Here is a 24,340-nt window from a genome sequence, read left to right as displayed (position 1 = left end):
TTATTCTTAAGTTGGAGGAAATTACAAATCTGAGAAAACTATTTTAAAAGTGTCTGTTTAACAACTTACTTCATTGACATCCTCTTTGATAATTGTGGTATTTAATTAATCGGTACATTCGGTGCTCGATGGATATCGCGTCAATGTCATCTATCGGATAAATGCTTATTGCTGTTAAGGAAGGGTGTGTTATGGTAGATGCTTAAATACTTTAAAGTTTCGCGTATTAATGTGGATCAAAAAGTAACTTGTATTTATGAAATTAGTTTTATAAACAGTTATGTTTGTTTTGCCATTTGTCATTTGTATTTAAAAGATAAACTTCAAGAAACCACAACGGTAATAGCTATTGCGAAATAAAGAAGGTGTGCAACATAATACGATACACTTTTGCTACCATATTTAAAGATTCAACAATGTAAAATGTAAAACTCAAATCATTATTTTACTTCAGCTGTGTCATACTGGACAGAAAGTTTTTCTTGAATAAATAGACGTATATTGCAATCCACAACATTGCGCACATACATGATTTACGTCGTTGTTTTTAGGAATGCCCAACGGGAATAGTGAACGAAGAGACGTTCAAAGAAATATATGCTCAATTCTTTCCACAAGGCGGTAAGTTGGCTAACTAGAACCTCGCTCTTGAAAAACCGGGCGTAATTCATGTGCGTAAAGTGTCATCCCAGATTAGCCTGTGCATTACGCACCGTCGTATCATGGGGGGGGGACTTTTCCGCTTTTATATATTGTTTCGTTTAAAGGATGTTTCTTCTGAACGAAAGCGTCGTCTCTATTTGGACGGTGCGGACTGCGCTGACTAACCTGATACGACACTTATCGCAAATGGATTTAGTCACACAGCGAGGCACCATATTAAAATCACATTTTATTTTCAGTAAATGTGTACAATGAAGCAAAACGTTCATGTACTTCAATTGTGATTCAGGTGACATTATACACTTTGCATGTTCATGTTTGTAGAATAAGGCGTAAGAAGCTTTATATTGATTTTTGTTAATTATTTGGCTCGTACTGAAATGTGTCATTAAATGCTTAAAATTGATAACTGTAAACACTGGAATTAAATAGCTCGAGTAAAAACACAAGATCATAATAAACGTAAGATCAATAGTAATCCTTAACTGGGCTCAAACCATTGAATCTTGGAGTAAAAGTCTAGATGTTAAGCCTCTCGGCCATTAATGCTCATATGTTGCGAAATGTAGTTTAAACTGTATAAAAACAACCCTCGTAATTTCACAATATATACGGAAAACGACAGAACTCTCCAAATTATTAAATTGTTTCGCGTGTGTAACTCTTTATAATTTTCACGTTTTGTAAATCGTTAAAAGATGCATATAATGGATGCTATAGAGTATTGTGAACGTCCAAGATTACTGTTTCCTTGCAACTATCATAACAACGAAAACTTTGCAAACCTGGAACATTTTTGTTCAATTTTGTCAATTAACCAAAACTCTTTTTACTCTTGCACATGTAAGTGAACATTGAAACACAGGGTGTCTTTTTATGAATGCGAGACGCGTTGTGATATAATCGGAATCGATAAACTCAATTTCCATTAGTTCGAACATTTCGTTTTCAACATTTTCCTCCAACATGTAAAAAATGTGACAAAAAATTTGCTTCATTCACTATACACAGAAAGGTTAAATCAACTGGTTTACTCGGAATCTAATTAATGTAAATATACATGTTATCACTCTGGGATATAATTAGTGTTTTGTGTGGATCTGCTTCAGATCGTCGCTCCTTAAATTAAATTGAATTTAAATGGATATTTATGTTTCGTTTTCCTTTCGTTTTCATAAAGTGTCATGTCCAATGATTTCAGACTCGACTGCCTATGCCCACTACGTGTTCAATACATTCGACCATGACAAAAACGGGTCCATTAGCTTCGAGGTAATCGCCTTCACCATACATTATGTGTTGTCTCTTTTCTATATGTTTTGTTCTGTGTTGTGTCAATGTTCAATTAAGTTTATCGGGCGAAAGAGAAAAGCTCTACAACTGGACGTTATATCAGTCTGATATTCCTATTCAATTAATGTCTATATCACTTATTGTAAGATTAACACGTAAGCTAGTATTTATCTATGCGTGGTAAGTAAGATAAACAAGTATTATAATATTTATCTTACAGCGGCCCGATCGATCGCATTTGATTGTTTAAGTCTGACCATGGGCTGGCAGTGTAGTAAGTTAATGATGAATAAAGAGCCGTTCATAAGAAGTCAATAATTGTATTGTCTAGCATAAACTGTTCGAATATTAAAGACATACGACGTACTTTGTTTTACCGTTACATACCTTAACAGCCAGAAAACCTAAAAGACGACTTTGACTTTGCCTATCAATCTGAGCTGCCTTCTGGTTAGACTTGACTTAATGGAGTCCGCCTTCTGGTTAGACTGGACTTAATGGAGTCCGCCTAGGCTAATCAGCGACAACACCTTCCGCGTTTTGGAATTGTTCATTGAAAAGAAGTATAGACCCACCTAATTTAAATCTAAACGGAAAATGGGGTTTCTGATTTTCCTTTTCGGAATGCACATGCTAATCTTGGACGACTGTTTACGCATGTGCATTAAGCCGAGTATTTCCAGAGTTATATTATCATAGACGATATAAAAATAAGCACTTAATAATATCACATAATATCAAGACGGACACTATAAAATGCATTCATTTAGATCGAGATTGTAGCTCTTACGAGGATCAACAAAAGAAAGTCACGTATAAAAATATATAATTATACTCATCCGACTCCTCCTAATCATCATTATTATTTTCATCATAATCAAGATCACAACAAATGTTTGACCTGAATACTGTATTACCAAAGGAGTTCGTGATGGGGTTGTCCGTTCTCTCGAGGGGGACACTTCCAGAGCGGCTCCAGTGGGCGTTCAACCTTTATGACGTTAATGGGGACGGCATCATCACTAAGGACGAGATGGTGAACATCGTGGGTGCCATCTACGAGATGATGGGGCGCTTCACCCTGCCGGCAATTGACGAGTACAGCGCGCGGGAGCACGCGGAAAAGGTGTTCCAGGTAAGCACTTGGTCGATTTAAATTTAAACATTCCCGACAATTACCGCTCTGCTATGAAAGAAAGGAAGAGATGGCCGTACATTTTTGATAACATGGATCCCCAATTTCTTCGAACCTTGTGTGGCCTAGCATAGCATTTTACTCTCAAGCTCTTATTAGTACTGTGTAATTGTACCGACTGAGTCCGGCTTCATGTCAATACACGGGATTTGAAGTTCATAGTGAAATAAAGTAATTTCCTATTTAAAGAGTCATGTCTTCACACGGGATTTGAAGTTCATAGTGAAATAAAGTTATTTCCTATTTAAAGAGTATCAATTTGTGTAACTTTAAAAGGCAAATGTATTATCGTTATTTCAGAAAATGGACCTTAACACAGACGGTGTGATATCATTTGAAGAATTCATGGAAACATGTAGAATGGTCAGTTTTTTTTATATCTTATAATACTATTTTTGTAAAATTTAAAATTTCGGAGTCTTTGATTGGATTATAATACAGGTTATTACCCGTGCTTGTATATATCTACCAAGACGTGGTACAATGAATTAAAACCAATATATATCCAATCGATTTTATTGGAATAAAAGTTACACATGTGTCGAAATTATTTCCTTTCCCAAACGTATATCAATCATAAAAACACAATTTACACAATCGTTTCTGCCCAATTACTTCAGAACGACTGCTGTGGTGGTACCCATACGTAAAAAGATACTTCATCTTAAGGTCACATACTGTATAAATTTTAATATATTGAGCTACTTAAAGGCCCTTATAATTATCGGTATAGTATATTGACTTGTGAGAAGTAATGGTTACCGTTTTAGTAACTTAATATAGAATAATTCATTGCACAGAAACTCAAATATACACACAAACGAAGCTGCAACAGCCGTAGAGAAACAATTACTATAAGAGCACATGGGCTTATATTTTTGGCGAATAACCAATAACAATGCAGAGAGACACAAAGCAGATGTGCTTGATAAGACACACAAATACACAACACACATACTCTAGTCAGCTAAACCGGGGTCGTGACATTTGAATGATTAACGAGCATTGGTTTTGAACTTGTGTTAGGGAGTTCACAACCTCAAACTTTCCCCCGCGTTATTTATGAAAATAATTAATGTGCATATATATAGAAATCAATATGATTGCATCACAATTAAAATTAAAAAGGAATACAACTCATGATTCAAAATGTATTGCTGTACATGTATTTACTCCGGTCCTTGCAAATACATGTTCCATATATTATTGACAATCTCGAAACAAAACTACATACTAATAAACAAAATGCATATAGTACATCTAAATATAACACTATGTTTGGTAGCTTCATTCTGTTTTGAAATTCAAAAACAAAACTTTAAAAGATTGCATTATTTTTAATTATATTTTCATAACTTTAGCTCGTTATTATATTGAATATATTTACCGTAGGGAGGTGTAAAGTGCTTAATGCGAATGCATGTTTCAAGCAGATCCTGTACGTCCGGACAAATACACAATCGATGAATCTGAATTTCAATATATGTTTTGAAAAAAATGGACAAAAGCCATAATCTACATGGACATCAAAATATCGATCTTTTTCCAACATGCGTTTATGTGAAACTGTTTATAAACTTGGCATAACATTACATCATTAAGATGCATTCGTACTAGTTAACTAAAAACAAATGTGTGCAATACTTTCAATGATTGTACACAAAATGTAACTCAGTTGTTAAATTCGCAACCCCATGTTCAATCCATATACGAGTATATTCAAACCAGATTGAGAAAATATATTCATGCAAAGTACTTAGATCCCAAATTTAATTATAATACAAAAATCAACATTTAATAACACTCTCAATATAACAAAAATAAGGCATTTCAATTACACGTAACGAATACTTTATCACGAGTGTTGGTTTAAAATAGGAACTGAATATATATCACAGTCGCTTTACATAACATTATTTCATAAATACATTGTCTGTGTGGTGACATTAATTGTTTACATGCACAGCACATGTATCAACAATATCAAAAGAGATCAGTCCTAATAGCTCTTAGCTAATCCATTACATATGATTGTCATGATTGTGGCAACCATTAGTTAAAAATGTTATATGGCATAGGCCTATAATCCTAAAGAGACGACATATTTAATTCAGTTAGTCTTGTTGCCTTAGAAGCCATGCTTTCGGCCATTGTTACGATAGCTGAGTAGACGAGAAATAAATACCGACATAGTTAAGTCATTGTTCACCCTGTAGCAATGCGTTATCATAGTACGAATGAGTGATCATTTATAGCCTACATTCCTCAATTTTAAATGCAATATTTGTATAATGTGTCTGATGCAAATTGTTAGTCGTCTGAAAATTATAACGTTAATGGTTCAGAATTATCCGGACACAACAGTATACCACATATTTGTTCCCTTAAGATACTGTAATCCCCTATGTTGTGCATTAAACTTTCCAATGCGCTGTCCACAATTTTGATCATGCTATGTTTGATATCGTGGTTGATGTATTGCCCTGTAGTTTATATGTTATTGCCCATTTCCTTTAATATATGTGTATATTAATGAAGAGTTCTCTCCTGGTGATATTTCTTGCCTGACATTAACCCTATATAGAGACAATGGTCGTGATCCCATCGGACAATGTATAATATCACTTTTAAAAATGAATATGTATCCTTACTAAAACTGAAGTCATCGCTTTGGAACGGTCAAAGTAAATATTGCTGTGGATATTTACCAGTTTAATGGACTCCAAACCTGCCTTTTCGCCCAGAAATATACATTAAACATTTAGGTGTACATTCAACAATGTTTTTCAATAGTCTGTGTGTTTTTGAAACCACTGTTTCAAGATGATACCAAATGAAGTTTAGTATATTGACATAATATTGACTAAATGTGTTTTCAGTTACATTATTTCTATACATTAAGAACACATGACATATTTCTTGTTCAGGTGTTATATTATGTGGTGAATATTTAGATAACCAATATTATTGTTGATTTTCTTTCAGGATGATAACATAGTACGCGGCATGTCTCTCTTTGATACTGTGATCTAGCGTGTCGACGGGAGAAAAAAAAGCATCGGCATCGGAACATTGTTGTTCAAAAGTACGAACAGCGACAGCCATATCGTGTGCTACTATAGATGCCAGATATACATTATCAAACATTACCGATAGCTGACTGATCTCGCGTGGCAAACGTAATATGTATATAATTAATTCAGTGAACGCGGTGCAAATATTAATGATAATTTCCCCGTGACTTGACAATGTGTGGTACGTCTTATAGTCGCATAAAGAGTATTAGTAAGAACAATAATTGTTTTATCGTAATGATATATACTGATTAAATAATTTGATTTCACCGTTTGGGCTGACTGTTTTTTTCAAAAATTGAATGCCGATTTGTCATGTCAAATTAATGTAAACCCATTCGGAGTCTGTTTTATTTTTATTTTGACTTCTTTGTAAACAACATGTTATGGGTGTATACCTGATCATCTTTCTCGAATATATATAACATACATTATGTATTAAATAAATATAAAGCAATATATTATTCAATGTAGAACAAACATTTTAGATGAATTAAAACTTCAGTCTTTTTTTAATGTTTGAGAATTTATACATTTATGAATAACACCGAACATTGAGATTTGTTTGAATTAATAAAAACACTGGAAATTAGACGTTATGCATCCATCACGTACAGCGTGATGTATACGTCCATCGTTTATTTTATGAATATCATTTTTGAGTATCATTGTATATATGTAACGTTCGATTATAAAACAAATGTCAAAATGTGATATATTTTTTTTATAAACAATATTGTACAAAACATTTCAATTCGTTGTGTCTTATAAAAATGCAAGATGTTGTCGCTGGAGAACAAAGTTTGCATGGAAATCTAGTAAGTTGGTTCGCCGTCCGTTGTCGTTTGACGTATATTTGTCGCAATAATATTAACTCAGACAATATTTCCTTTTGCATAGTGTGTCACAATCGCAAGCAACTTAACATGAATTTTAATCAGGGCACTCTTACTTGAAAGTGTTTTAATCGTTTCCATCCGATGCACATGTTGATCACCGGAGGACTAATGAGATTTCAAATGTAAAACGTATTCTCTTCTCAGGTCACACGTTGCAGGTTTCAAAAGTTAGCATGTTCCATCGTATAGTGATTAATGTAGGCTTGTTACGCAAACATATTCTCTAAAAAGAAATCAACGCAATATTATGTGTTAGATGTGGTCTTTTGAATAGGGGTCTTTGACCTATTCTGTTCAAATCATGCCACTGGGATCAAACTTTGCCAATGCCGATGATTAAATTGTTCTAACAGACATTCAACCGTCTGTTATTTAAAAAAATATTTTTTAAAGAATACTAACCATGTAGAGCACTGTAGGGTTGTGGTTTGCTCTTTGCAATTCTGTATATCAATTCAGTTGCCAAATCTTTACCAATAGTTTTCACATTAACGTATAACCCTGTGTGGTTTTCAAAAACTTCCTGATACCATTTTAAAATTCAGAACTTTTATATAATTTATTGCTAATATTTATACATGTGAACACTTTAATGTTAGTTTAAATGTTAGTTTAAATTGTGTAAAGACAACTTATGCAACATTTGATAATAGCTGTTGTTGTCTTGCCTAAGACCTAAAGAAAGATTCTCTTTTAAAGCATACTGGTACATTTTCTGAAAATGTTCTTAGCTTTAGTTGAGAAAAGTATTTATCTTCGACAGATTGTTTACAGAACATTCTAATTAACTATAACATATTGACAGCAACAGATTATTCGAAGTGTAGGTCTAGCACTTTTTCGGCGTAGCAATATGAAATTGCCCGCCGGTAGGCCTGCAACTTTCTTCAGTAGAAAACGTGCAATCTACAAACAGATTTCACATTAACATTAATTGTATTTCTAATGAAAAGGCTTGAGAGATAGTGCAGTTTCACACTCAATTCTTGACATCCCTTTTATATTTAGAAGAATGTCAGTGCCAGAGCGTTGGTAATTACAACGATATTGCATTATTTGCACTTTTAAATCATATAAGTATTGTTGTTCAGTAACCTGATGTACGCTTTGACGAAAATATTTAAAATTGTTTTCGAAATTGACCGTTCAACACGTATTTGTTTAAAGCTTTAAACAGGCCGTCGTAACCTAACTTCAATGAAATGCATTCCAACCGCAATGTATCAAGGTAAGTTTACGGTCAGTTACAGAAAGCGTTATATAAACGCTATCGCTTTTAAAAACTATTTGCACTTGAAGTTTATTTTGATCAGAAAGATACTAAATAAAGATATTCGACAATATAATTATGGTATGTCAACCATAGATTGTTACTGTGTTTTCTACAATTGCATGATAAGTTCCAATTTTGATTAATTTAATTAGAAATATTTATCCATTTAGAACAATTTATTAAACATGAGCTCGATGATTCACGATACTATTAATAATGGAATCAAATAAAATTTGAGTGTTGCCGGCTGACCTATATGCTTTCATTTATGTGCATGCTTCTTGTGTTCTTCTATTCTATAAATATAGATATATGAGTAATAATATCTAATAAAGCGAAATAAGCCATGAAATCTGGCGCAATACCCCGTAATTGATTTGTGTGTGATGCAGATAAGAATTTTCATGCTTCTTGTGTTTTTCTATTCTGTAAATATAGATATCTTAGTATTAATATCTAATAAAGCGAAATAAGCCATGAAATCTGGCGCAACACCCCGTAATTTATTTGTGTGTGATGCAGCTAAGAACTGCGTTGAACGAATGCAATCGCTATTTTTGATCTCATAGATACAACTTTTGATCGTTCATAAACACCGACCAAAATCATATGATAACATGTTTCTATGGAAATATGAAATACTTGAGACCGCTGCAAAACTGTCTAATATTTGAAGGACCAAATACAGTTATTACTTTTATTCAAAGAAATTTCAAAATACTTAAGGAAACAAAGATAGCAAATTATGCAAAAACATTATTAAATTTCAAAATAAAGTGACTTTTAGGTATAAGGAATCACTTTCGTGTATTGTAGTTACATGCAATGTCTTTATTGTTTCATTGTGCTATTTTAGAACATTTATTCTAAACGAAATTCAAATATTAAAACTAAGATTGTTCATACATGTACCTTAACTATACATTTAAGTTCACGAACAATTAGTCAGCAAACCACCACATATCATGGAATTCTAAGAAAATGAAGCAACCAATGCTAATTGAGATAATTCAAGAACGAACGAATCTCAATCGGTCATTCAATAACTAATTGTTTTAAAGTAATACTTTGTTTCTATATACGATATATCATGTGGGTGTACATACATTATTTTCGCACAATGGTTCCGTCAGATGTAAAGTCATTTTGCGCTATTCATTTTCGAACATACACACAACTAATTAAATGTCATTCTTACAAACGAAAACGTCGAAATTAGACTGTTACTATTTCAGCCTTTTTCAAATATTTGATGATAAAGAGAGGCTTTAAAGGGACCTTTTTACTCATTTTGGCATGTATTGAAGTTTTTCATTAAATACAATATATTGATAAATGTAAACATTCGATCTAAAAAGCTCCAGTCAAAAACAAGAATAAGAATACCTTATTCGTGTATACCTTTATATGTTATATAAGCAATTCTCGAAATATCACAACATATAACGACAACAAAAGAACTCTCCAAATTATTAAATCGTTTCGCCTTGCAATGCTTTATAATTTTCAGGTTTGTAAATCGTTAATAGATGTATATAATGGTTCTTAAGATCTTAATGTTCAGTATTATTGTTTCCTCACAAATATCATACCTACTCAGAAAATTAGCGAATCATAATTTTTTTATATTTAAATTCGAAAACAATAGAATGCAATTCATGATATTTCTTCTGAAGAGTCATTATTTATATTTATTTATATTATTTTTATCAAAATATTTTAGCCTCGCATTGTATGCACAAACGATATAGAGTGATCGCGTGACGTATATTAATAAAAGTAGTCCACATTGTCAAACGAAAGTTTGTGTTATCAATTCATTAATTTAAATATATTGTTCATTTATATAAATGTCATTTACCATAATTGTAACCTACAATTACAATTTAACTATAGCATATAACAATACACTTTTCAATCAGCGTCGATCCATTTCGTTTGCAACATTTACAATGTATAACATCCAGGTATATTCGACAATGTGGAGGTTTAAGATCATATTCACTTGTCCTGAACGACCTGAAACGATTATGACCATATCAATGTTTAACAAAAAGTAACAGAACAGCTGAGCTGTTTTGTAGTTTGGGGTAAACACCACCGACCTTTGCGCGCAACTGCTAATAACTTTATCATTACAATTCCAAGATATAGGTCAACGCAAGAATTTGCCCAAACACATTGGCAGCAAAGTCTTTAAGTTTGTTTCTCTTGAAGAAATGCAAACAGACATGGATCAAGGAAATACACGTACTATCTTCGAGATCTCTTTTATTAAAAAAGTAAGCACCATATGTAAACGCACACAATAATCTTACATATATTATGCTTTTACCTTTTCCAGTTCAAATGATGTATGGTCCCGCAGATCCAGTGAATTCTCTTGCCTTCGTAGATTATTATAAGTGAGTCTACGCGGCCCTGTTGCTCAAACGACCCAAGGCTACTAAGTATATAGTTTACGATAGACATAAATAAAAATGATGTTATGTAAATGATAAACAAACATTTAAGCTATTGATTTAGCCTACCTCTCTTTAACGTCAGGAATACTGTTGATCTTCAACTATTCATTTGTTTCATAAGTGACTTGTCTACAATTAGTTATTTTTTCTGCACTAAGTCATTTGTTTTGCAATAAGTCATTTGTTCTGCAATAATTGGTTTGTTCTGCAATAAGTCATTTGTTCTCAAATAAGTTATTTGTTCTGCAATAATAAAAAAAGTTCTAAAAAAAGTGAATTGTTCTTCAAAAGAATAGCATACCAAAGCTTCCTCCAATCTGTGTCCAAGTGAAGAGTTCAATCCTACTGATCGAGGGTGTGCTATGTAGACACATATGTCACAGAAAAGCGTCAACGAAGTTCTGTGTATTTACTGACTCATACACTGCCGAAAAAAGACATACATTGACATGAAAATATATTCTTTTTTTAAGCGTCTGGAAATTTATACGGAAATGATTGCGACGTACACACAAATGGTAATCCTCGTTGTTTAACAACCGGGAAACATTATTTCAGAACGGTAAGTCGCCGAATCTGAACATTACTCAGTTTGATGCATGAATAAACATTTCTTATTGTCATATCATCGAAATATGCATCAAAGTATTTAATCATGATGGGATATTCTTATTTTAATACTTAATTCTGCCCCTAACCAACAGCAGAAGTATTTAAGTTTCAGCCATATTTCTTTAGATATAATATATTATAGAAAACTTTACAGTTATACAGTAATGATACTTAAGATGCTTTCCATTGGAAATCACGCCACATTTAAGCAGTGAAAAACCCTTTGTAATGTACAATTGATTCAGTTATTGTCCTATGCAATGCGAACATGGTCACGTGGTTGTTCTATGCATTGTAAAAATGACCCAGCGCTTTTCCTTGAAATCTTAAATTTTCATATGCAATTTTCTTATAATCCAAATGTTTTCATATGCAATGTAAACATGATCTAGTGTGTCCTAAATGTCGTCCTAAATAAGCCTGAGTAGTCCGCACTGGCCAATCATAAACAATATATTAAGCACTCGCATTATTCCCGGTTTCCCAGATTGAAGCTAAAATAAATCATGCGAAAAATTAGATTTTGACAGAGAAGACATCATCAGTTTATAGTGTACGCTGTACCGTTCGTTCGATGGTTCAAGCCTTTCCCATAGCCCTGCGCTGGAAGGGGCAGCAATCACGTCCTCGTCGAATGTGAACCAAAATTTGTCTCCCATTCTACGTTGACGAAACTATTAACTACATGAAATATTGAATAATTTCTTAAGATACCCAATGCATAACACCCCCCACAAAATTAGTTCTATTGAACAAGGGCATGTATTTGACTCATGATATTATAAACTAAGCTCAACTCGATATAAAGTATAGTTTAAGGTGTCGAAGTTTGACAAATATCAATTAAATATAAATTAAAGATAACACTTTAAAATTCTTTAGTTTGTTAACAAATATTATTGAAATGCATTAATTCAAATACAGTTTCAATAAATCATAGTATGTTCTGCGTGCATGATATTCGCTGATAAATCTACAGACAGCGGACACAATTATCGTTGAGAATCTTGCACACACACAAATAGTTATTTTATATTCGATTTTTCCGCATTAGCGTTATTAATTAGAGGGGCCTTTTCACAGATATTACCATGTATTGAAGTTTGTCATTAAATGCCATATATTGATCAATGTAAACATGGGATCTAAAAAGCTCAAGTAAAAAAACAAGAATTAAATGAAATAGGTCTTTTCACGTTTTGTTAAAATGACAAAATTGAAAAAGATGTTTCAGATTTGTAAATTTTGTAAATTAAATCTCCAAATTTTTTTAATTGTTTCGCGTCGCATAGCTTTATAATTTTCAGGTTTTTAATTTTTCAAAAGATGCATATAATGGCTATTATAGAGCATGGATATTGTAACGTATTACTGTTTCCTCACAAATATCATAACTACAACGAACATTTGCGAATCTGAAACTTTGTTTTTCAAATCTGTCAATTTACCAAAACGTGAAAAAGTCCATTTAATAACGCATTGCATAACAGCGCATAAAGAAATTGTGTTTCTATTTGATTAGTGAGACCCACTGGGTTATGCTATTGTGGTGTTAGTTGCTGAATATGAACACCAAGTCCTTGTCAATATGCAGATAAACAACAATATATCGCAAATTGTGTGTCATATAATACAAGCATTCGATAATTAAACCCATGCCATGTTTAACTAAATATCCATAATTTGATAATTTTAAGTATGTATATATACGCTTGATAAGGGAATTTTAAAGTGTAGTCATGACAGACTATTCTATAGTTGAAGTTGTTTTTTTTTCAGTTTACAGTCATATCTATTTTTAAATGGTGGCTGCTTCCCAAACAAATAATTTACGTACAGTGTTTAATCTGATTGTGGTTACTGTGATTTATTTTGAAGTTAAGAAGATTTGAAATCAGATAAATGTCTACGTTTGCATCCTGTTTTTAGCACACGAAAAAACACTTTCTATCGGCACATCAACGTTAATGTATGTAGGCGTACCAATTAGCCAGATCAACAATTCACTCTGTGTACTAGTCAACAATTTTAATTTATACGTAGGCAGCAACAATTATAATATTCAGTTTAATTCAGTTCAACTTTGCATTGTGTTAGACATCTCTGTCTTGAATGAGTTTAGAATACCAGTGACAAGCCACCCGATAATTTCATGCAAGGTCCATTTCATTGTAAAAATGATTATAATCGCGAGAACGATGGGCAAAGTTAAGCACAAACAATGAGCGACATTGTACCATTATCATCAAGACAAGTACAGATTATGTCGTCAAAATAGACCCGTAAGCATAAAATAACCTCTCCCATCTGCAGCAGATGATGCAGAAGCCGAGAACGAGAGCGAAGCTGGTTCTCTCATCATAAAAACATTGCCGCGTTTTGTTTTTATTTAATCATGCAAGCTAAAAAAAGGCCGGACAAGCGCGGACGCACTCACATGCACGAACTCAACCATTGTCGAAACTTAATAGAGTTAAACCCAAGAAGGCTCGACAAAATGCATTAATGTCTATCACCAATAACTGTTTTTTTTTAAGCTATTACGTTTGAATTTTTTAATTGACATGCTGGGCAACCAATTGTTTATGATGGCACAGTTAGTTGAACGCAGGACTGCCAATCCGGGGTTCTCGAGTTCACCTACCGAATCAGCAACATGAGTGAGATTCTGTCATGAAAAAATTGGACCGAACTCTAAGACAACAGGGCCTGATGCAAGGTCATTATCAGCTTATTCAGACCACACAAACTTATCAGAGACTACACTTTCCGCTTTTATGGTATTTTGAAGTTATAGGAACTTTTTATCTATACGGTAATGAAGTCGAGACGGAAAGTGTCGTCTCTGATTAGCCTGTGAACACTGCTCAGACTAATATGGGACGATACTTTACGCACGTGCATTAAGTCAGGTATTCAAAGAGACCCGAACAATTATTTTTGCTGGCATTCCTCAGCTTTTAATCGGATTAGCTTACATTGGTAAATTTAAGTATGTTAATGGTAACTCCGGACCGTAATAGGTTCCAAATACTGCTTATTTAGTATATCGACAATCTACAAAAACATAATGAGATGATATTGGATGTTAGCAACAAAATCCCAATGTTGTATCAAGACACGTACACTATAGTGTAATACACACACATATGCACACATAAATTAAACTGTATAAGAGAAATACGTGTGTAACAGTAAGAAACATGCATGATGGGTATAATATCAACAGAAATGTTCTGTACTATGTTATACAATTAAAAGGCCTGACCAGCAGATTGTCTGTAATATTACAATCATACTACTTCACACATCTGTTCAATGTCTCAATCCACATACAATATTCTGAAAACAAATCATTGGTGTGGAAACTGAACTGAGCATTTACTCTGCTAAAATGTGTGTTTCCCTGACATGTATTTACGTGTTACTAGACAAATAATGCACACATGAGGAACACAGGTTTGTGCAAAACCTTCAACGGTCCGACTATTTAAGCTTCTACTCTACCATCAGTGGTATAACATGAAACAAATTAATATATGCCATCATTGATTGAGCTTTCACAGTAAACATACTAACACAGTACATTTGGCCGTTAAAAATGGTATATATAACCATAATGCAAAATCAAAAGCAAGCTTATATGAGCAACATTCTGGAAAAAATGAGCTTAATGCATGTGCGCAGAGCGTTGTCCCAGATAAACCTCTGCAGATGCACAGGCTCATCTGAGATGACTCTTTACGCACATGTACTAAGCCCAGTTTTCCCAGAACGGCCGTCAAAAACATCCCGTCGACAAAGATCGAACGGACAAAGCAACTTGGGCTATCTCCGAATACGTGGTTAAATTGGTAAATTAGTGATACAGCCAATCAACAACTAGCACGTGCGGAAACGAATACTACTGACCAATCCATCATTGAATAGACGATACTTTTGTTTTATGCAAATTAATCTGTCAATTTAAAAGCAACTAATCGTGTAATTAAGTCTACAGTTGGTTGCAATCGCCAAGTGTGAGGTTGGATTTGTCGTCATGAGTCAGAAGCGGAGGGAGGCATCATCCGATCAGGGATGGAGTCCGCCGTTGAAAAGCGGTCACATTGATAAACCGAACGTAAGTACCTATAAATATTTTGCTGTATAGTGCATGCACATATCATACCAATATAATAATCTAATTGTTGCTTCATTCGATTCAATTTAGACTTTTAACATGACCCGATTCTTGTTCATTCTTCTATTGAAGGCGTGAGTATTGTGATTATTTCAGTAGCGGGAAAATTGAATTAATCAATGTTCTTATTTAAATTACAAAAACTAGGGATGCAACAGGTTAACTGGTTAACCAACCGAAACGACCAGCATGCGACTTACTGCTAACTTGCGCTGGCGTCCTGCTAGCACAACATAACGCACCATCGACGGTTATGAATAATTGTCGATAAACAAAGTAATAAAGCAATGAATGAGTACCTTTGTAGTTACAAAAAGATCGTATATCTACGGAAGCGTATATGGTAAAATTTGTCATGGCGTAAACAATTACTCATCGTGTCCGCTAAAACTATGATGACTAGTCAATTTTACAAGAGCATGACGCTAACAATTATGTGGATTTGTCGACTAAGATCATGTCGACCAATATTTTTTTCGGGAAAAGCCGGAAAGATTTACGTCAAGACTTTAACTAAATGTCGTTATGGCGAGCACAATTTAGAAGGAAAAACCTACAAAACTATGACAACATAACATTTATTTCACAGTTAGAAGTAGTAGTATTAGTAGTAGTAGTAGAGTTATAATAAAAGTAGTAGTTATAATAAAAGTAGTAGTAGTAGCAGTAGTAGTAGTAGTAGTAGAAGTAGTAGTAGTAGTAGTAGTAGTAGTAGTAGTAGTAGTAGTAGCAGTAGTAGTAGTAGTAGTAGTTGTAGTAGTAGTAGCAGCAGCAGCAGCAGAAGCAGAAGCAGCAACAGTAGTAGTAGAAGTAATAGTAGTAGTAGTAGTAGAAGTAGTAGTAGTAGTAGTAGTCGTCGTAGTAGTAGTTGTAGTAGTAATAGTAGTCTTAATAGTAGAAGTAGTAGTAGTAGTAGTAGTAGTAGTAGTAGTAGTAGTAGTAGTAGTAGTAGTAGTAGTTGTAGTAGTAGTAGTAGTAGTACTCGTAGTAGTAGTAGTAGTAGTGTTAGTAGTGTTAATAGTAGAAGTAGAAGTAGTAGTAGTAGAAGCATAATGAATATTATTGAAATGGAATCAACAGTGTTTGATTAATTGAACATACTTAAAGTGTGCATTTATCTAGAAACATTCAGCAAATTAGAACAAAATGAACAGGTTGTTGATTCAACGCAAATTCATCGGATGACTGTTATCTGTTCTACTACAGAGAGAGAAAATTCTTAACAAGGTTTCCACGACTTTTTACAGTGGTCTCCCCTATAGCTGATTTACAACTTTGGCCGAAAGTTGTTCATAAATGATTTATTACATAATTTAGGTTTACTTCTTGTTGTAAATATTTGATTAAATGTTTCAAAAGAAGAAAGATGGCATATTTTCCATGATAAAAAACTGTAGCATCTGAACCAGACCTCGGAATTTAAAAGAAGTTTTTAAAAATAACTAAATTACCAAGTATTCATAGTGTAGTCCATTCGACATTTAATTCAGAAAGTTTGTATTCTTCGCATATTCTTTGTGAATGTAGTTTGATTGTATACAATTACGATTGATGAATACACAATGCGTGTTGCATCGATTGCGGGGCTTATTTACTATGAACTGTTTATAGAAACTGTTTATACGCAAACCGCTAGTACACATATTCTGTGTTCTTTTTAAATGACTCTGAATATGTTGAATCATATACATACTCTGCCGGTGTAAAGATCGATTCGGTAAATCCTAAACATTTCTAACTTTTGAAATATACTGATCAAACTGTCAAGGTCTCATCTGGACTCTTTTTTTAGTATACATGGTTTCAAACGCTGTTTAATTATAATGTAATTCAAATTAAACGCTTGTTTTCAACTCAAACTCAATGAATGTCTTACAATATTTCACTGGCATTTACTTTTGCGGAGACAAGCTCGGTTCAGTTTGTCGGTCTACTACTTGTTTATCCCCAGGCTTCTTTCCGAAGCATTCAATTTTTGTAAGGCTTAATAAACACGCAATTATTTAAATACGCTGACAGTATTAAAATCGAAACAAATCTGACTGCTCGGAATCTCTTCCAAGAGGTTCGAAATTAATCAACACGCATCTCATCATGTCCACCTTGCTTGGCAGAAAAAATATACATAAATCTGCCAGTTTATATAAATATGTGTGTAACATATATATTGCAGGAAGACGTCAAAAAAGTTAATTGCATAGCGAAAATTTTACGAATACAAACAGCGACAGAAAGGTATTCCCATCCAAGTGAAGCAAGTTCCAAAACTAGATACACTGCATTACGTTAAGGAAGCAATAAAAGCTGCAGCAGGTCGTTTTGATGGAGATACGGAGGTGGCGCTCCACATGTTTATTTTCTAAGTGATTTATTGTTCAAATAGCTTAAGTCTAATCATAACACTTTTTTCCAGTTTCGTTTTTTAATTACGCGTCTAGCAAGTAGAATTGTTTGATACAACTGTAAAATTTATGTTCAACTGAATGTTGGTCAAAAAGCGAATGTGTTATTTTAAGGTGAGACGACGATATCAAGTTCGGAATGCAGCGTTTCGCTGGCACGAAAAACGAAATGATCAGGCTGTGTACGAAAATAACCGAAAAACTTGCGGCAACATCGGAAATGCTATAACCTTTCTTAGAAAAAGATACCATGCGATCGGCATTATCGAACAAGCGTCTTTTTGTAATATATCATTCAATTCTGGATAAGTTCAAAAAGGGTGAAAAGGGGAACGGGAGTGTAGTGTGCTCTTCTATAGCGTTGTTCTACAGAAGAAACGATGACACAATCGTTCCCATCGCCATACAGCTTTTCCATGATAACGCAGACGACAATCCCGTATTCTTTCCTTCTGACAGCAAATACACGTCGATTCTCGCGAAGATGTGGATCAATAACGCAGACGCATGCGTCCACCAATCGATCAGCAATCTCGGATACACTCACAACGTCATGGAGGGGTTTTCGGTATCTGTTTACCGACATCTGTCGTAGACACACCGATGTATAAACTCATCGCACCGCACTTTATGTATATGATGACAATGAATAAGTTTGCTGTGGGAAATTTGCCCAATAAAGGATGATTAACTGACACAGTTATGTCTATATGTACAAAAGGAGCCTATGAGTTGATACGATGTTACCGAACTAAATGGACGCTCAACGCTCAACGTTTTTCCCTGTCAACATGAAAGAGAGAGGTGTAGACAGCCCAGAAGTAGTTTCTGACTACCTCTTCCGGGATGATGCACTTCTGACGTACAACGCAGTCCTGCAATACGTAACCGAATACGTGATCCTATATTATCCATCCGACACCGTGTTGTCTCAAGATTTTGAAATTAGAACTGGTGGGCAGAACTCAAAAGATAGAAAATGGTGGCCTCGGGGTCCTGGGTGTTGAAGGTGTTAACGGGACGTTTACGTTACGTGACCAGTTGATTCAGGTCGTCACGCGCATCATTTTCACGTGCAGTGCGGGTCACGCGGCTGTGAACATCAAGCAGTATGACGAGTACGCCTTTACGATTAACTACCCATCAAAACTACGGGAAAATCCGCCTAGTGACAAATGACGTCATTCTGAACGCGACGTGCTGCAAGCCGTTTAAGATCGCTTTGACCAGTACCATCTTCTGACGATAATACAAATTATCAGCTAACATTCTTTCGGGAATGTTTTGGGAAACTTTGAAAAAAAGTACATCCGCGAGCAGAAAGCGTTGAAAATTGTGAGCAAGTTTTTAGCAAAGCTAACAGGATCCATGCAACAATCCAAGAAAAAAACAGCAAAAGACCAATCCCCTATGATTACATAGATCCAATCTTAATACCGAATTATATCAGCATATAAAAAAAAACACGGTAATGTATGGAACATCGAGTTACAATAGCCTTACTTATCTACTCGATTTATGGTCAGCGACTGATTGATATGGGACACAGTTAGATATGACTGTGTTGTGTTTTAACCACATCCCAAAAATACGAACTACGTAATCGTTCTTCTAATTTATTTGGTTATTACCGGTAAATTTTTAATGTACACATGTCGACGTTTTTTTTTCTGGTACTTTTGTATACATTCATATAACATAGTTATCACTATATGTTACCGATAAGTGTTCACATGTTCATGTTGATTTAGATGGAATGAAGCTTTTTTAGATGCAGCAGAGAAAACTGGTGAAAATATATATTACAATATGCCTCGAAAAAATCGTTATGCGGATAGTAAGAAAAATATGTATATTATATTCAAAGATTTAAAATCACTTTATTTTAAACCTATTTATTTTAGCTCGATTCCATCTGAAGCCCTTGCCCTCAATAAACCACCACGAGTCAGTTTCCTTTCACCAGTATCTGACGTAATTGAAATATCATTAACAAGGCTAGTTATGACCGAACCCTTGTCTTTCCGGTCGCAAGGCGGACACCATATTCAATACGCAAATGCGGCTTTAAAATATATATCCATGTCTTTAGAAAACTCGAATGCCAGGCTGTGGACATGGTAAATTAGTCATGGTGTTTGTAGAACTCGCATCTGTACAAAGAACCAGAAACAGGTTTTCTTCAAAACAACCGAAGAAGCCTACAATGACGCTTGCGTGGGATCATTAATTATAACCGTTTATTCCACCTTATTCGATTAAAAGTACATTAACATTATAATTAATATAAAAATGGTGTATGTATATTTACTTTTTTTGTCTACACACACTGGAATGTGTTTGTGTTTTTGTTTGTTTCTCTTGGTGTGTGTGTGTGTGTGTGTTGTTTTTTTCGGTTTTTACTTTTCCTATGTTCTTTACAGCACAAAATCACCTGCCAATGTGTTATTCTTAAAGTGTGTAACTGATTCTACGAGAAAACAAATTATGTTCTTTAAAGTTATATTATCTTCAACAAAGATATGTTTCTTGCCTGTAACTTGTTTATGTAAAGTATTATTTATGCCATTTTCATATGTGATTACAACCCATATTTACCTTTTTGTCTACACACACTTGGAAATGTATAGTTGTTCTTTTATTTTATTTTTCTATTTTGTCTTTCCAAAAGACAATCACATGCAATTTTGTAATTCTTAAAGTGTGCACCTGATTCAATGTGATGACAAGTTATGTACTTTAAAGGTTTGTAATTTTCAACAAATAGTATGCTCTTGCCTGTAACTTGTTTTGGCAAAAGTAATATTTACACCCTTAAGAGCGTACAATAAAATTTACATTTTCTAATAGAAATGTACAAAAATGTATTTATACTTCTTAAGAGTCGTTATATAATACAGGATTCATATCTTTGAGTACATTACATTATCGTGTAACCTTGCAAAAATTGTGTATGTATTTGTTGCAATTTTGAAATACAATTGTTTTATTTTATATATATAATCGTTATAATCGTAATAATGATAATAAATTAGTTATATTTTTGTTAGTTGTTATTACATATTGATGTTTTATTGTGACGTTATTTCAAGATGGTGTTTTCATTTAAGAAATAACTTTTATAATAAAGCGGTGTAGTACTGTACGAGAAATACGGAAATTGTATTGATGATTTTAAAAGCCATATGAAACCTAACAATCATTGAATAATATGCTCTTAATGGATAGGAACAATCTTTCTGCTGATGCCATCATCAAATAAAGTTTTTTTTCCCTTATTTTATATGTTCTTTGATTATAAATAAAAGCTTAACATTTATGAAGTAATTTATTGCAGTTTAATTGCGTTCCTAAAACGTTTCTAACTATGTTACTCTGGTCTCCCTCCTACCTTTGAGTAATTAATTGGTACTACAGTTGCGACACCTTATGGGTTTCGCGGGATGTAATGAGTGGGGAGATCAAATCAAATTGAAATCCGATTATTTCGAAAATAATTTGGGTAAGAAAGAATTTAGGTACGAAAAAAAATTGGGTACGAAAAATATTAGAGCATGAAAAAAAGTGGTACTAAAAAAAATTGGGTACGAAAAAAATGGGTACGAAAAAAAATTGCAACGAAAATATATTGGGTTCGAAAAAGTATTTGGGTACGAAAAAATTATGCCCAAAAAATGTGGGAACAAAATAAAATGTTGGTAGGAAAAAAAAAATGGGTACAAAAACAAATTTGATTGTTTTTGCTTACTTGCGAACTATTTTTTATGTGTAAATATGCAAAGACGCTAGTGGATATGTAATCAGGTTACCGTATCTACATCAATGAAATTGAACGGTTGTTTGTTTTTGTTTGTTTTGTTAATATTTACTAAAACGGGTTCAGATTTGTATGTTAAACGCAAAATGAACTTATTTATTAATTTGGGAATAAAATCGCAATATGTATTATTTAAAATCAAATTTGAATTGTCTAGCGCTTGAATTGTCTCCTGGGGGTGAATTGTCTTGGGGTTGCTATTAATGCTTCCGGCGAGACCTCATTTTATAGCGATTGCGCAATACAAAAACACCACTTTTTCGGGATTTAATCAAAAATTAGATTTTATTTTTCCAAGATATGACGAATATGCCATCGTGTAGATCGCGTTCTGGTCCATATACAAGTCAAATTTCAGCAAAAGTTATCGGCCAGTTTTCAAGAGAATTAAATCGCAGCTATACCCTGGAGCTAAACGAATTTTAGCCGCCATTATCATTCGTTCAATTGAACATCATCAATAAATTACGTCCAATACATCACTCATTCCATACTAAATATGCGGTCCTTGACAAATATAATAACTTTTCAGTGTGTTCTGTCCGTATTTATTGATGGTAAGTGTTAATGTAAAACACGAATTCAGGCCATTTACTTCAATTGCTTCAGGACGTAATTCTATGTGTGGCTTACTGAACCAGAGGTTATGGCAGCACATTTAGACACGTGATTGATAGACAATCAAAGTGACAAATGACAAAACAAAATGAAGAAAATGTATCCTATACACTGGGAAAACGGGATAATGTAAGAGTATTTCGAATGACGTTCGAAAGCAGATCACTTTCTTTTCATGTTATTATTTTTTTTAAAGACACATTATTGACTTGTGTATGGGACTTTAACGAAATATTAATACGTCGATGTAACCCGACAGGAGTGGATATAATAGCTTTATTGAAATATTGTTAATAACAAATAGTGACATAGAGATGTAAAGCAATAAGATGCAAGTAAGCGTCTTGTGAAATATTTTGTGTTGTTACTCTTTTCAGCATTTGCGCTTTTAAAGCGATTTGTTTTGCCAAACAGACATTAAATCCCGACCAAAAAAGTGCGCAATTCTCGTACACCACCGATTTGTTTTATTTAATAGCACTGACACTGAAGAGCTTTGCTGGATATCGGACACTTGGACTTCACGTCCACGCACTTCCCCCCTTTGTATCTACTCTGCTTGCAATGGGCATCAAACGTTGGCCAAATTCGACCTGATCCAGCAATGCTCCACCTTGAACATCGCGACCAAGTATCCCAACAGTCGACTGAAATACAAATGAACAATTAAATATATCAAATATTTAATTGAAGGTCACTTATTTATGTTGATATAGCTTATCTTTCTCTTTATTTATAGTAAATTGCACTACATACTGTGTATGCATAATATTTTCAATGTAGAATTAATAGGATTAAACTAAGATCATTATAGACACATTGTTGGTTAAAAAAAATTTAGTTTATACCTATTTAGTTTAGCTCAATTTTATCTTGGTCGAAGGTTTATACAAGAAATCTACATTGCGTTCCCTGTGTATAATCAGTTTTTGTTGTCGTTATGAGGAAAATGTGAATGCGGATCTAATCCGTGACCTTCTGATCGCTTGGCGGACCCCATATCCACTATGTCATCGCCTGGATGACATTAAAGTATTTTTATATTTCAGCTACTTACTGAACACATTCGCTTCGGTAGGTTCGATTTGCTGGCCAGCAAGAACAATGAATACTACAACGTATGCAATTCCTCGGACCATTGTGTAACTCAAAAAAATGGATATAACGATTTCATAAAAATAAAACAATGTGCAAACATGACTTCTATGTCTAAATTTTGTATTGCCTAGAAGTAAATAGATAAGTCAATATATGTGACGAATTTTCCTCTTTCATATCTTTATAGTTCAATAAGATGGATATTGCCTTTTGGATGGTTATTCTGAGATATACTAGTTACTAATCACTTGAAGTATCGGGGACAGACAAGAAAACTTCCTGACACCGAACTTAAAGCAAAACGACTCCATATATAATCCATTTACTTACAATTGTCTGCAACATATTTAAATGTTCTGTTGAATGGTTCACAGTTAATAAGAATCGTACTATTTCCTGCATATACATTAACTACAACAAATTATGTTTTTATTTTATTTTTAATTAGTATTTCAAAACTGTTATACATACAACAAGCATATATAATTCTAGTGATATAAACGTATATTAGATAGCATATTGTAACAATTATAACTAAGAAATCATACATGCAAAGGAACTTTCAATGTGATCATAAATTTGTTGTTCCTTATTTTACTGCAACCATAAAAGGGACTGTCAACCACGAATGACGAAAAAAGAAAAGTTATAAAATACCGTATTTTTTACAATTATTAGTTTATATTGATTAAAATATCACGGTTGGTATATTACATAATTTAAAAAAGTGCATATTTTCAGTACATTCGGA

The 24,340-nt window shown here is 33.6% G+C and overlaps 1 protein-coding gene across 3 annotated transcripts in view; it reads left to right on the top strand.

Annotated features, from left to right (window-relative positions):
* The window catches only part of LOC127841027 (Kv channel-interacting protein 4-like), a 98,369-nt gene extending 91,870 nt beyond the window's left edge, over positions 1-6,499 (top strand). For all 3 annotated transcript variants that reach the window (XM_052369534.1, XM_052369536.1, XM_052369535.1), the window contains 5 exons: positions 552-621; positions 1,865-1,935; positions 2,879-3,091; positions 3,452-3,514; positions 6,137-6,499. In XM_052369534.1, the coding sequence (XP_052225494.1) occupies positions 552-621; positions 1,865-1,935; positions 2,879-3,091; positions 3,452-3,514; positions 6,137-6,184 (465 nt within the window). In that variant the 3' untranslated portion in view covers positions 6,185-6,499. The remainder of the gene's footprint in view (positions 1-551; positions 622-1,864; positions 1,936-2,878; positions 3,092-3,451; positions 3,515-6,136) is intronic.
* Positions 6,500-24,340: the final 17,841 nt, after the last annotated feature.

This window comes from Dreissena polymorpha, chromosome 8 (genome assembly GCF_020536995.1).
Source record: "Dreissena polymorpha isolate Duluth1 chromosome 8, UMN_Dpol_1.0, whole genome shotgun sequence".
Taxonomy (NCBI): domain Eukaryota; kingdom Metazoa; phylum Mollusca; class Bivalvia; order Myida; family Dreissenidae; genus Dreissena; species Dreissena polymorpha.
Note: the sequence above shows the minus strand (reverse complement) of the source record. Positions and strands in the feature narration are given on the sequence as shown.